Genomic DNA, 12,936 nt, shown 5'->3' with positions numbered 1-12,936 from the left:
CTGCTGAACAGTCTCGAGGACTAACCTCTCTTTCTCTCCTCCTCCTCTGCTGAGAGCTGGGAGGGGGGTGTCAGGTAAGCCATGTGTCTCAGCCTTCGGGGCAGTGGGGCTGGAGAGCTCACTCCCAACCCACCCAGGTCCCTGGTGCATGTCTGTGGCACTGACCCTCCTGCCCCTAGACTCCTTTTCCCCCAGGGGACATGCTTCTGTGTCAGGTGACCAGAGACCCTGCTTGGCTTGGCAGCAGCCCCCCACCCCCCACCCCGCCACCTCCTCCCACATGTCCCTTTTCTGGATTCTTGCTTCTCCTTTGTGCATGCCCAGCTCTCCAGGGAGGAGTGTGTGCTCCCCTCTTATTCCCCCGGGGCCCATGCTGTGTGTTCTACACATGAGCTCTGTCAGTTTTATCCGGTTACTTCAGTGTGTCCTCCAGGGGATGGGATGGCCAGTTACATCGATTTTCACACAGTTCCCCAGAACCACCTCTGGTCTCTGCACCAGTAACAGTCACCCTCCTTTTAGGTGACACACAAAGCCACTGGCAAAGTGATGGTCATGAAGGAGTTGATTCGGTGTGACGAGGAGACACAGAAGACTTTTCTGACTGAGGTAAGAAGGGGAGTGTGGGGGTTAGGAGTTTGATGTCAGTGTTGGAAGACGGAAGTTGTTACTAAATAATGATTTCAATCCCGGCTTTTGGCACCAAAAAAAAAAAAAAAAGATTTCAAAAGGAAACTTAGTTTGGAATCACTTTCTTAAGGCAGAAAATATCATTTAGAGGAACGTCCCTGCCCCCTCTAAATTACAGCATAATTATTTGTGCAACAAACACTAAAGACAGCATGAGCTGGGTACAGCAAGATGTGGTACAGAGGAGCTCGTGGAGTGTGGGGTGATGGACATGACCACAGACCAGTTCAGTGCAGCTCGATGCTGTGACCCCACCTGAACGCCGTGCCCGGGGAGCCTGGCACCTTGAATGTTGACACGGTTCTCCCACCTCTCTCCATTGCTCCACTGGGTGCTGCCCTCCAGGCCTTGGGTCCTGGGTCCTCCAGTTCCCCCGATGCAGCTCCTAGAAAGTCAGGCTCCCAGGGGTGAGGCCTGGGAGGCCATCCCCATCCACCTGGGGCCTTCTTCCACAGCACATGAGATAGGAGGTGGGAGATGCAGGTCACATTTGTCAAGCTGACTCCCTGGAGGGAAGGGGTGAGAAAGAAATCACCCGCCCTCCTTGGCCTCCCCTCCTTCAGGTGAAGGTGATGCGCAGCCTGGACCACCCCAACGTGCTCAAGTTCATCGGCGTGCTGTACAAGGACAAGAAGCTGAACCTGCTGACGGAGTACATCGAGGGGGGCACGCTGAAGGACTTTCTGCGCAGCGTGGTGAGTGTGCCACCCCCAAAGTTCCCAAGAGCCTTGGTGGGTTGTCTGTGGGACACCTCTGTCACCACTACTCTGGAACCATGATGGCCAGAGAGGCCCACTGCTTTACCTACAAAGGGCCATGCTGGGCGGGACTGGGCACAGGCAGGGAGGGTTTGCTGGCAGATCATGTTGACCCACGGGGCCCGGACCACAAGTGGGACAAGGCCCAGAAGCCTCTGATGGGCATTCCTCCATCCTGTAGGACCCGTTCCCCTGGCAGCAGAAGGTCAGCTTTGCCAAAGGCATCGCCTCTGGAATGGTGAGTCCTGCCAACAGCCCTGCCAGCGGAGCAGGGGTATTGGGAGTGGAGGGTCAGGAGAGGTGCAGGGATGGCGGGCAGGCACTGAAAGGCAGAGACCCTGTCCTGGGCAGCCTGCATGGGCTGGGTCCTTCAGCACCTGTTTATCAAGCTTCTCTCTGTGCCAGTGAAAATTGCCCACAGCTGGCTGTTCTCAACTTACAACTCTACTCTCAAAGAATTCCCAATCTTCAAGAGCAAACAGGGTATGGGCAAGGCGAACTGGAGAAGCAAACTAGCACGAGGCGGCCTGGCCCTGCTGTCACAGGGGCATCCAGGTGCTGAGGACCCTTAGAGAAAGCAGAGAACCTCACTGCCCAGGAAATCAGAGAAGTGGGAATTGTGTTCTAGTTGAGCCCTGAAGGATGGGTCAGAATTGCATGAAAGTTCCTCTTGGCAGCGAGGCCCCAAGGTTGGGGTGATGAGAGCAGCAAAGAGCTGGGAGGAGAGAGGAGGAAATAGTCTGTTTCACTGGGAAAGAATGGTGCCAGTCACACAGATGGGGACAGTGACAACTGCCGAGTGCTTTCTCCAAGCCGGGCACTGAGCTGAGGGACTAGCACCCCTCATGACAGCCCTGGTTCCAGATGAGAAGCTGAGCTACACAGGGACGGAGCTAGGAGCTTGGGTCAGTTGGTCTGACCCCCAAACCTGAGATTTTAATGCCTGCTGTTCTATATGGGGTCCATGAAGACAGTATTAGACAGGGGGAACATTGAAATCCCTGCGTTTAAGCTAAGGAGTCCGGACTTTATTTAGGAAGCCCAAAAGACACACATACAAGATTTTTAAGCAAGAACATTTCGTGATCAGAGCTGTGCTGTTTTGAAGGTGACTCTGGTGTGGTCAGTAGGTTGGTGGGGAGTTGGAAGAACTCAGGGCAGGAAGACCTGGGTTGGGAGTCATGAAACCTTTCAGGTTTCTGAATAACAGTGGGGCTGTGGGACCAGGAGACTGGGAGGCAGGGTGGAGTCAGAATGGAGACTGGTTGGTAGTGAGGGAGCAGGGGTGGGGGGAGGTGGGCCCGGGGCACCTTGAGGTGCCTAGAAGAACAGTGGTGTCGTCTACCAGACTGCCGGGGGTGGGGGGGCGGGGGAGTGATGGTCGGGAAATGGGTTTGGGAAGAGCTAGGATAGGATAGGCATCTGCTGAGACTGATGCGCTGGTGGTTCGTGGGGGTCAGCAGTGAAGAGAAGGTGGCTTTGAGAGGCGCTGACATTGAGGAGGCCGGAAGGAAAAGGTAGGCGTCTCGAGGGCAGGTGTCTCGGGAGAGGCATGGGCAGCCTCGGAGGAGGGGTGGCAGGCAGGTCAGGAAGAGCTCCCTGGGCGTGTGAGCAGCCCTAGGAGCCCAGGGGCCGGAAGCAGTGCTGTGGGGGCTGCAGGGGGCTGGGGAGTGGCTCCTTCCATTCTTGCTGGGGAAGAGAAGGAAAAGGAAGTGGCTCCAGGATGACAAGAACCAGAGGCAGAGGCCTGGAGGGGGGAAATAGCAAGTAGAGACCAGTTTGGAAACATTTGGATAGGAAGAGGGAGAGGTCAAAGTGAGAGCACCGAATCCTCACCACTAGACCATAGGGAGCGGGGAGGGTGCTGAGTCTCAGGGGAGGGGGACGTTGGGAGCACAGAGCCAGCTGGGCCAGGAGGAGGCCACTTGCCCTTTCACAGCAAGAAGGATCCAGAGTGGCTGACGCCAGAGACTGGGGTGAGGGTGAGGGTGTGAAGGGGCAGGAGCAATGCACCCAGGTGGGGCATCTTAAGTAAAGTGGGTAGAGGGGATGGAGGCTTGCAAGGGCCAGGGCCCAGTGGAGTCGGAGACTTGAGGAGAGAGCATCCACTGGGTTGGGTTGGGTCAGTGAACAGAGGATGGGCAGGAGATGGCGTCAGGGAGAGGGGAAGCCCCGGCGGCCTTTGGCTTTCTGTTGTCGGTGGGACAAGGGAGTGACAGCAGGAGGGCTCTGGAGTCCGGGTTGGGTCTGAAGCTGGGTGGGGATGACCTGGGAGAAGAGCAGGTTCTGTGGCCCCCGGTTTCAGAGTCACCATCTGGTTGATTAACTGCCCATTGGCCTCAGCTCATACTTCTGTTCCAGGCCTATTTGCATTCAATGTGTATCATCCACCGGGATCTGAACTCGCACAACTGCCTCATCAAGCTGGTATGTCCCACCACTCTGGGCCTCCCCAGGGCGGTCCTCCTGGCCTCCTTGTCACCAGGGAGACTGTCCCCTATTGCTTTAGACCAGAGGTATCACCTAGGGCTCCTGTCTTGCCCCTCCTGCTGCCTCCAATGCCCTCCTCTGTTTTCCAGGGGCTTCCTAACACATGCAGACGAATCCCACCTCCTCCCAGTAGCAGCTTTGAAATCCTTTGGTTAGAAAGGACTTGAGAAGTTCCTTAACTGTACATAGAGCCCTGTCGCTTTTCCTGGTTTTGCCCTGTGATGGTGAAAGCAACTCACTGAGGACCGTTTTACAGCCTTGGCGCCTGAAGCCTCAGCCCGAGGCCACAGAGCTAGTAAATTCACAGTGACTGGTTTGGGGCCAGCCTCTGTTCCCCTTGCTGGTCAGCTTTGGCTGTTACAATGTTACTACTCCTGTTGACTTTCAGTGTGGCTTCCTGGGTGTCCACTTACTGGCCCTGGCTGTGCCCTCTGGACTTACACCAAACAGTCTTAATCCCTTTTCCACATGACTGCCTTGTAGCTGTTTGAAGAGCTTATCTCCCCTACGTCCCCCCACTGAATGCCTCCACCTTGTCTTTTTCTGTCTTATCCTGGTTCTAGCCACGGCCTTAAATCTTTCTGGGAACAAGGCAGGATGAGAAAAACACAAAACAAAAGAAATCCTCTGTCCTGCCTCTGAGTTCCACTCTCCGGGTCCCAGAGCCTTACCCCTCCAGGCTCCAGCGCCTCTGCTGAGAACACCCCCAGGCCTGGGGAGCCTGCTCTGTGCAGAGAGCAGACAGTGAAAAAACAAATGCCGAGCCCCGTTTGCTAAGACACCCCTTTGCTACACTCCTTTTCTCCCCTTCCCAGTGGCTGCTTTTGGGAATGTTCCCACCAAGAGCTAACCTGGCCCTTGTGCTCCCAGGACAAGACCGTGGTGGTGGCAGACTTTGGGCTGTCACGGCTCATAGTCGAGGAGAGGAAGAAGCCCCCAGTGGAGAAGGCCACCACCAAGAAGCGTACCTTGCGCAAGAGTGACCGCAAGAAACGCTACACGGTGGTGGGAAACCCCTACTGGATGGCCCCTGAGATGCTGAATGGTGAGTCCTGACACCCCAGAGGGGAGGTGGGGCCACATCTCTCAGCAGAGCCCTGGGGGCTTCAGGGGAGGCCTGTGAAGTGTAAGACCAGGTACCCAGAGCTGAGGGCTAGATGGTTTTTATCCCCTGCCAGGCTGGACCTCATAAACTCCTCCCTCCCTGAGCTCAGTCCTGCGAGCTGGCCAGTGCCCCATTCTGGGCCCACGCTGAGGTCTGACTGTGGCTTTTGAGCACCAAGGGTAGCTGAGAGCTCAGGCTGTTGATTGCCTTTTCTTCTCTCTCCGTGTTGAGAACTGAAGTGTGGCGCCCCCTTGTGGATAATGCTCTAACCAGCCAGAGATGCTCATTGGATTCTTGAACCACACAGGGCCGCAAGGCCTCCCTTTCTGGAGTCTGCAGCCCAGAGAGGTTCAGGAATCTGCCCAGGAGCACACAGCAGGCAGTGTCAGGGTCCATATGAACCCTGTCCAATTCTCTTTCACTATCCCATGCAGTTTCATCCTGGGCAGTGTTGTTTCACAAGATCTCTCCAAGGCAGCCCACCCAGGACTGAGGAAAGGCTATCCAGGGCAGCCTTGGGGCATCCCCACAGAACCTATTCTAACCCTGTTTCTTGGCTGTGGCCTGACCTGGCTCTAGACTCAGTGCAGAGCAGAGAAGGGACTAAACCTAATAGCCTGCTCTCCTGTGTTCCCCAAGGAAAGAGCTACGACGAGACCGTGGATGTCTTCTCTTTTGGGATTGTCCTCTGTGAGGTGAGCTCCTGCATGGAGGCCGGGACTGAGGCAGCAGGCCCAGCAGCTCGGCCCCCTAGTCAGAACTGGGGCTCCTCCTCCTCCTAAGATGAGTAGCTTGCCATAAAATCAACACCAGCGGAGGGTTATGTAGTTTATCACAGATCTGTTGACACCTTCGAGTCTCATTGGTGCCATGAGAAGGATTGGGCCGGGCTTATTTAGGTGAGGAAGCTGAGGCTCAGAAAGGGGCAGTGGCTTGCTCTTGGTCACATGGCCAGTAAGGGGGTGGGCGGGACACGAAACTTCACCAGGAAGGGCAGGAGGTTGTCCTTCTAGCTCTTGGGCCAGATGTAGCCTTTCCCTCTGTGCCACCTTCCCCAGGCACTCGTGCTGCCCCCACCCTCAGCCCAACAAGGAGCAGCAGACACTCCAGGAAGCGCTGGCCCGTGTGGCACAGCGCTGGGCTCTGTGGGGTGCAGAGTGAGTCACGGAAAGAGTCCTGCCCTCAGGAGCTTAGCTCAGTCTGTCTTGAAGCACTGAGTCGAGTACATACATTGAAAGGCTTCTGTGCTTCCCACGGAGTGAGATGTGGTAGAGGAGACGAGAGGGACGGTTGGAATAATGAAGGAAGGTTTTTAAAAATATTGTTCTCTAACAGAGATCACTTGAGCACCTACTGTGTACAAAGCACTGGTCTGGCGCCAAAGGGTTTCAGACTTGAATCAGACCCAGCGCCAACCTTCTCAGGGCCTAAACTCTGTCAGGGGACACAGACAGAAGGGTACAGAGCAGGGCAGGGTCGGGTGTGTGGAAGCTGCCCCTCCAGAGGCCAGTTGGGAATATTGTGCTTCTGCTGCAGTGAGGCCTCTTCCAAACCCTCCTTAGTAACCACACTCTCAGTCGAGAGACAAGTCTGGATTAGCAAGATTTGGAGAAACAGGGGAGGTGGAGCCCTCTAATCTCGGTTTTTACCTCCCTCTTCTGACCATCCTTCCTGTCCTGTCCACACACCAGCATGGCCCACCCCTGCCATGCGGCTGCACATTAGCAGCCCATTCCTGACCACTGTCTTCCCACCTGCAGATCATCGGGCAGGTGTATGCAGATCCTGATTGCCTGCCCCGAACACTGGACTTCGGCCTCAACGTGAAGCTCTTCTGGGAGAAGTTTGTCCCCACGGACTGCCCCCCAGCCTTCTTCCCCCTGGCCGCCATCTGCTGTAGACTGGAGCCCGAGAGCAGGTTGGTATCCGCTCCTGTCTGCCAACCCGCATGGTCCTGGGATGCTCGCCCCTGCCTTCAGCCATCCCCAAGCCCTTCCCAGGAACTGGGGTGGCAAAAGCCTTGAATTCGAGGATGGCTGTCGACCACCGAAGCCACCTGACAACCCTGACATGCCAGTCGAGGGGACGGAAGACGAGGGTATCGTAGCAAGTGACCTGGATATAACCCAGAGACAGCTGTTAAAAGAAACTTTAACAGCAGGAAATTCACCCAAACCTACACCATGCTAACAGCATAAGTGTCTCCATGTTTCCATATTCCCACGTCCATGTCCAAATACATATGTTTTGTTCATATATAATGTCAAATAGAGAAAAGTTTTATTTTGCTCTGCATATTGTCACTACCCAGTATTCCAGATTATCATTTTTGTTGACTGTGAAATTCACTAGGAGACTGTATCAACATGTACATAATATACATAATGTAGATGTTCAGGTTTTTCCAGTTTCTCCTTACAATAGGTGTTACTACTGTGAGCATCTTTATGCGTTTAGCCATTTTCTTCCTTTAAAGAAATCTTTTAAAATTACCTTTATTCTTCTCAGGTTATAGCTTTCATTATTACCAAAGTTATTCTGAGTCTTTTTAAGTTTGTGCATTAGAAAACTAGAACCTTTGTGCTTCTGCTATCAGAAATTATGTTTCTTTTAAAAAACAAATTCAAACATTACCAAAATATATAGGACAGGAAGTATACGTTTTCTATAATCTCCTGAGCAGTGTGCCCCTCAGCACTCCCCACTCCCCAGCTCCATCCCGCCCAAGATAACGCCCAGTTGGCACATAACCTTTATTTTTTTAATTTTTTTAAATAGTTACGTTGATTTTGTTTTTTAATCTTTATTTATTTTTTTAATGTTGAGCCTTCTTTTATTTATTTTTATTTTTGACTGTGTTGGGTCTTCGTTTCTGTGCAAGGGCTTTCTCTAGTTGTGGCAAGCGGGGGCCACTCTTCATTGCAGTGCGCGGGCCTCTCACTGTCGTGGCCTCTCTTGTTGCGGAGCGCAGGCTCAGTAGTTGTGGCTTACGGGCCCAGTTGCTCTGCAGCATGTGGGATCTTCCCAGACCAGGGCTCAAACCCGTGTCCCCTGCATCAGCAGGTGGACTCTCAACCGCTGCGCCACCAGGGAAGCCCCCAACCTTTATTTTTAAATGATTTCCGAAGATCCACTTTAGACTTGGGATTTGCTGGTAGGAGGCTCTGAATCTTGTTCCTTCATGGACCAAAGGACCAAAATCCTTCAGTCACACCAGAACAAGAGCATGAGGAGAAAATGTTAAGCCACACAATATTCGTTTGCTAATATCCCTTCTCAGTCATTGTAAATGTCTGTTTAATTCAGACAATATTACTGAGTGCCTACCACGTGCCAGACGCTGTGTTCATAAGCTCTGGGATGCTGCAGTGAACAAAACCAAGGGGCCTGCCCTCCGGGGACTCACATTCTAACAAGGGGAAGTGATAAACAATAGATATGACAAACTGTTGCATATGAGGAAGTGACAGATGCTATGGAAAAAGGGGTCAAGCCGAGGAAAGAGGATTGTTTAGGGTGCAAGTTATAATTTTTAACATGGTGATCAGAGTTGGCCTTGCCAAGAAGGTGACAAGATATCTAAGCAAAATCAAGGAGGAGGCGGGAGAGTAAGCCTGAGGTGTCGGGTTCCAGGGCAGCTGAGCTGTCTCCAGGGCACTAGGAGCATTAGCTTTACTCCTTGGGAAGGGCTACCAGAGTCTATGAAATGCCCCTCCCGGGGCAGATCCATTGATGTGGAAACAGTCTGAGGACTGGAAAGGGTCTTTAAAAGGGTACTTAGTCCAGTCCCACCTATGATGGTTGCATTTTCTCCAAGACGTGGGATGGGCTTTTTTTCTCCTGGACTTGCTTTTTTTGAGCTGCAAGACCAGCCTTCTCCCAGTGTTATTATCTCTCATCTTTACAGCAACATCCTACGCAGTTACATGACCCCTGTTTCCCACAGAGGTACACCAAGGTTAAGGGGCTTGCCCAAGGTCAGACACCCAGGAAGCAGTGGAGCCGCAGGCCTGGGTGCCTTCTGTGCCACCCTTTCTCTCCCCCCGCTACCATCCCATATCTCACCTGTCTCCAACTCCTTTTCTTTCTAGACCAGCATTCTCCAAACTGGAGGACTCCTTTGAGGCCCTCTCCCTGTACCTTGGGGACCTGGGCATCCCGCTGCCTGCAGAGCTGGAGGAGCTGGACCACACAGTGACCGTGCAATATGGCCTGACCCGGGACTCGCCCCCCTAGCCCCGGCCCAGCCCCCTGCGGGGGGGCGTTCCACAGCCAGCACTGCCCCCTCTGCGCCCCATCCCTGCGGTGGGCAGGGCCTTCCGTGCTTCCTGTGGATTGGCAGCTTGTTTAGAAGCAGAACCAGCCATCCCTACTACCTCCCCAGGAGGCGAGCGGGTGCAGCACCGGGGAAGCCACCTCCACAGGTTCTGGGGCCTGGTTACTGTCTGTAAATCCAACACTCGCCTGAAAGCTGTGAAGAAGAAAACAAACTAACAAACAAAAAAAAAGCCTGGTCCCCATGCCAGGAGGAATCTGTTACTCATGACCACTCGGGAACTCCCTGGCAGTGGATTCCGGGAGGCTCTTGCTTACACTAATCATTGTGACCTGGACCTGCTGGGCAGGATCCCAGGTGCACCTGCCTGTGGGCTCTGAAGCCTCTGGTCCAGCTGGTGCAGAAGGACTTCTCATGAGAGCATGGCAGAGTGAGCGGCCATCCGAGGATGTGAAGTGACAGTGGTGCTACCCCCTTCCACGCCACATCCCGCCCTCCCCTGGGCAGGGTCAAGGGAGTAGGATTTGAAGGGTCCCTTAGTCAGTTTGTAGTGTGTCCGGCCAGGAGTCAGGGGAAGGGCTGGTTTCTGTTCACCTCCCGGTGAACATCAGCTCGAGGGGGAGCTTCCCCCCATGTTCTCAAACTGAGCGGCTGGAGACTGGCTGGGAACTTCCTTTCTGCCTCCCACAAGCAGTCAGCCACAAGTGCAGGAAGAGGCTGGGGCTGGAAGGAAAGAGGCCCTGCCCACTAGAAAGCTCTAGTATCCTGGCTGCTGTCACTCACACCCTGGTAGGCACCTCAGGAGCCTGGGATTTTGCTAGGTGGGTTCTGGAGGACAGTGTGGCTGGTCACAGGCCCAGTGTATGGGGCGGGGTGCTGGGAATCTCAGCAGTCTCCCAGCCTTGTCCTCGTGGCAGCCGATGCTCACCCCTCACTGTGCCTGATCCAGGCAGCAGCTTGGGTGGCAAGAGGTGGTGGCAGGGTCCCAGAGTAGAGGTGCTGGGGGGGACATCTCCCCGAGCCGGGCTCTCTGGCTTCTACCTCCCATGTTGGCTGGCCCAGCTCATGAGCTCCTGGCCCCAGCCTCCTGAGCCACAGCTCAGAGCTGTGGGTGCTGAAAAGCCCAGGGGACACCCTCTACCCTGGCTTCCAGAGCTGGGGTGGGGGTCTTGAATACAAGTAGATTTGCCTCCCCATAAGTGGGACCTTGCACCATATTTAACAGATTAGGAGTGGGTTTGGGATCTTACTGCGATGGTGGTTATATTGGGGGTTGGGGGGAGGAGGCGGGTGGGAGTGATGCAGGAGAACAGTTGCTGTTCAGACTATCTTGTTATATCTGTGGGGTGTTATGTGAAACGCTGTACATAGACCTGATGAGTTGTGGGACTAGATGTCACCTCTGGCCAGAGTTTCCTTGCTGTCTAGACCATACTTAAGTGTGGAGTGTGCAGGTTTGCTGTAGGGTTGAGCCCTGGGCTCCCGGCAGCGGGAAGGCCAGCATTGTGTGGCTGGTGGTGCCTCAGTGGTCCCCACAAGTGTGGGGGGTGGGCCCAAGCGGGGCCATCGAGCAGACCAAATAAATTAAGCAGTTAACATAACCGACCATGCTGAGAGTGAGAGTGACTTGCGGCCTGGTTCAGGGAGATGCATGTGGAGGGTGTGCTGGCCACTTTGACCGCACGGCAGGGACTTCTCATGCCCCCCACCTCTGATTCCCCTCCTTACACAGACACAAGCCTGCTCCAGAGAACATGCACGACCCACCTGAGGCAGCCCCGGCCTTGCAGCAGGTCTGACTCCCACCTCCTGCCTGAGTCACCCCTTCAGGGACATACGCTGCCGCCCTCTGACATCCGTGCACTCCCATAGCCAGGCTATCCTGGAGTCTTCTCTGCAGGGCTGGGTGCCACCTTCATTAAGGGAAGAAATGTATGCAAGTCACCCCCACCCCTGGTGTTTCCCTGCAAGTGCTAAGGGGGAGACCTGCTTCTTGCTTCTGCACATGGGGTCTGTCGTGGAGGGTGACGGCTGGGCAAGATGTTGCGATCTGGCTTGTAGGATCCTGGGCACACTAGGTATCCACATACCCAAAGGTGATTTCTCCAAAAGCTGGAGTCCAACTGAAGGGCAGGATCTGTTTCCTGGAAAAACTGATACTCTAGAAGTATAGAGCAGTGTCTTGAGTATGGGCAGAGGTCACCCTAAGTGTTCCTAGTAGGCTGAGAACCTACTGCTAAATCCCTGCTAAAAAGCCCAACGAACTCCCATTGGTAGCTTCTTCTGGAGCCCTAGGAGTCACCCCCGCAGGGACCTTCCACAGCCCAGAGCTGCTCCCGGGAGCCTGGAGACTCTTCCCCCATCTGTACACCTATCCCTCCTTCAGCTGCTACAGCACCACCACCCACCACCCCGTCTCCAGCCCCTGCCAGGGGCTGCCTGGATGTTCATTTTAACTATCTCCACCTTGGAAAGAATGCTGACGGGGTGAGGATTTGCAGTGACCGGCCTCCTTTGGGATACCACACACCCTCTTTCCTGCAACTTCGACCTGAAAAGCTCCTGATGGTGACGCCCAAACACGGAGGCTGCAGTTCCCAACCATCCAGCTGCTGCTGCCTCCTAGGTGCAGGGCCCGAGTGAAGGACAGAGCCAGAGCTTGCCATGCAGGTGTTGACAAGGTAACCAAAAACTTTCCAACTTTTGGGAGGAGGGTCCTGATACCCCACAAAAACTTGGCAATATGGAGTCGTCTTTTTTTTTATTATTTATATAAGTCAAATGCAGAGCAATTTCCCGCACTTTATAGGCAGGTGTCAGAATGAGGTATATAAAACATGTACACAGAGAAATGCTTTTATAGAAAAGTAGAAACCAGTAATGTTCTCTTCTGCATCTCTACCAACAAGGGACCCCCTGAGGCCTAGGTCCCCTCAGCAAATCACTTCCAGGAACAGCCTGCCAGAGAGACTGGGCCCCACTAACCCCTCTCCACGTGAGGCAGTGGCAGGGCTTTGGGAAGGAAGCTCTGTGGACGGAAAGCAGTGCTAAGGCCTCCGAGCGTGATATGAGGACCTCAGGGCTGGCCGTGCTGGTAGCTTCCTCTGTGACCCTGAATGTCAGTTTCCACTTCTGGCCCCTCTGTCCAAAAGGCTTCGGGAACCCTAAGGTCCCTCAATGGTTCTATGATTATTTTACAAGTTAGGGGTCGTGGCCCTCGCCCTATTGACCCCACAGGAAGGCGCTGGCCTGGAGGCTACAGAGCCACCTGCAGATTTGGGCCGAGGCAGGCGCCAAGTCCTGAAGCCCCCTCCATCACCCTGCCTCCGAGTGGGTTTCCAGGTTAACCTCTCAGAAGCAGTTCACAAGGCCTCACCCACAGTGTCATTCCCGTAGGTTAGCTGGCTGCTGTCTCACCCCTGAAGAATGAAAGGTCACTGTCCACCCCGAAGAGAGACCATCTGGGACACTCCAGGTCCACTCGGGTCCTGTGGCCTGAGGCAGCTGCAGATCCTTCTTTATCCTCTTCCTAAGTGGAATGTTCAGTGCGATTCTTCCCTTCCTTTCCTTTCAAAACAGGAAGAGTCCCTGGGCCCAGCCCACGGTTGTCAAGGCAC

General features: G+C 54.3%; 1 protein-coding gene across 2 annotated transcripts in view; it reads left to right on the top strand.

Moving 5' to 3' along the window:
- Window positions 1-9,524, top strand: part of LIMK2 (LIM domain kinase 2) — a 55,912-nt gene extending 46,388 nt beyond the window's left edge. The window contains exons 9-16 of one of the 2 annotated variants that reach the window (XM_007453180.1): window positions 523-609; window positions 1,254-1,385; window positions 1,630-1,686; window positions 3,810-3,875; window positions 4,809-4,983; window positions 5,683-5,738; window positions 6,804-6,961; window positions 9,135-9,524. In XM_007453180.1, coding sequence (XP_007453242.1) covers window positions 523-609; window positions 1,254-1,385; window positions 1,630-1,686; window positions 3,810-3,875; window positions 4,809-4,983; window positions 5,683-5,738; window positions 6,804-6,961; window positions 9,135-9,279 — 876 coding nt within the window. In that variant the 3' untranslated portion in view covers window positions 9,280-9,524. The remainder of the gene's footprint in view (window positions 1-522; window positions 610-1,253; window positions 1,386-1,629; window positions 1,687-3,809; window positions 3,876-4,808; window positions 4,984-5,682; window positions 5,739-6,803; window positions 6,962-9,134) is intronic. The other variant, XM_007453181.1, reaches the window with a different exon arrangement.
- Window positions 9,525-12,936: the final 3,412 nt, after the last annotated feature.

The sequence above is a fragment of the Lipotes vexillifer genome, unplaced genomic scaffold (genome assembly GCF_000442215.2).
Source record: "Lipotes vexillifer unplaced genomic scaffold, Lipotes_vexillifer_v1.1 scaffold1197, whole genome shotgun sequence".
Classification (NCBI taxonomy): Eukaryota; Metazoa; Chordata; class Mammalia; order Artiodactyla; family Lipotidae; genus Lipotes; species Lipotes vexillifer.
This window is presented reverse-complemented; position numbering and strand designations above follow the sequence as displayed.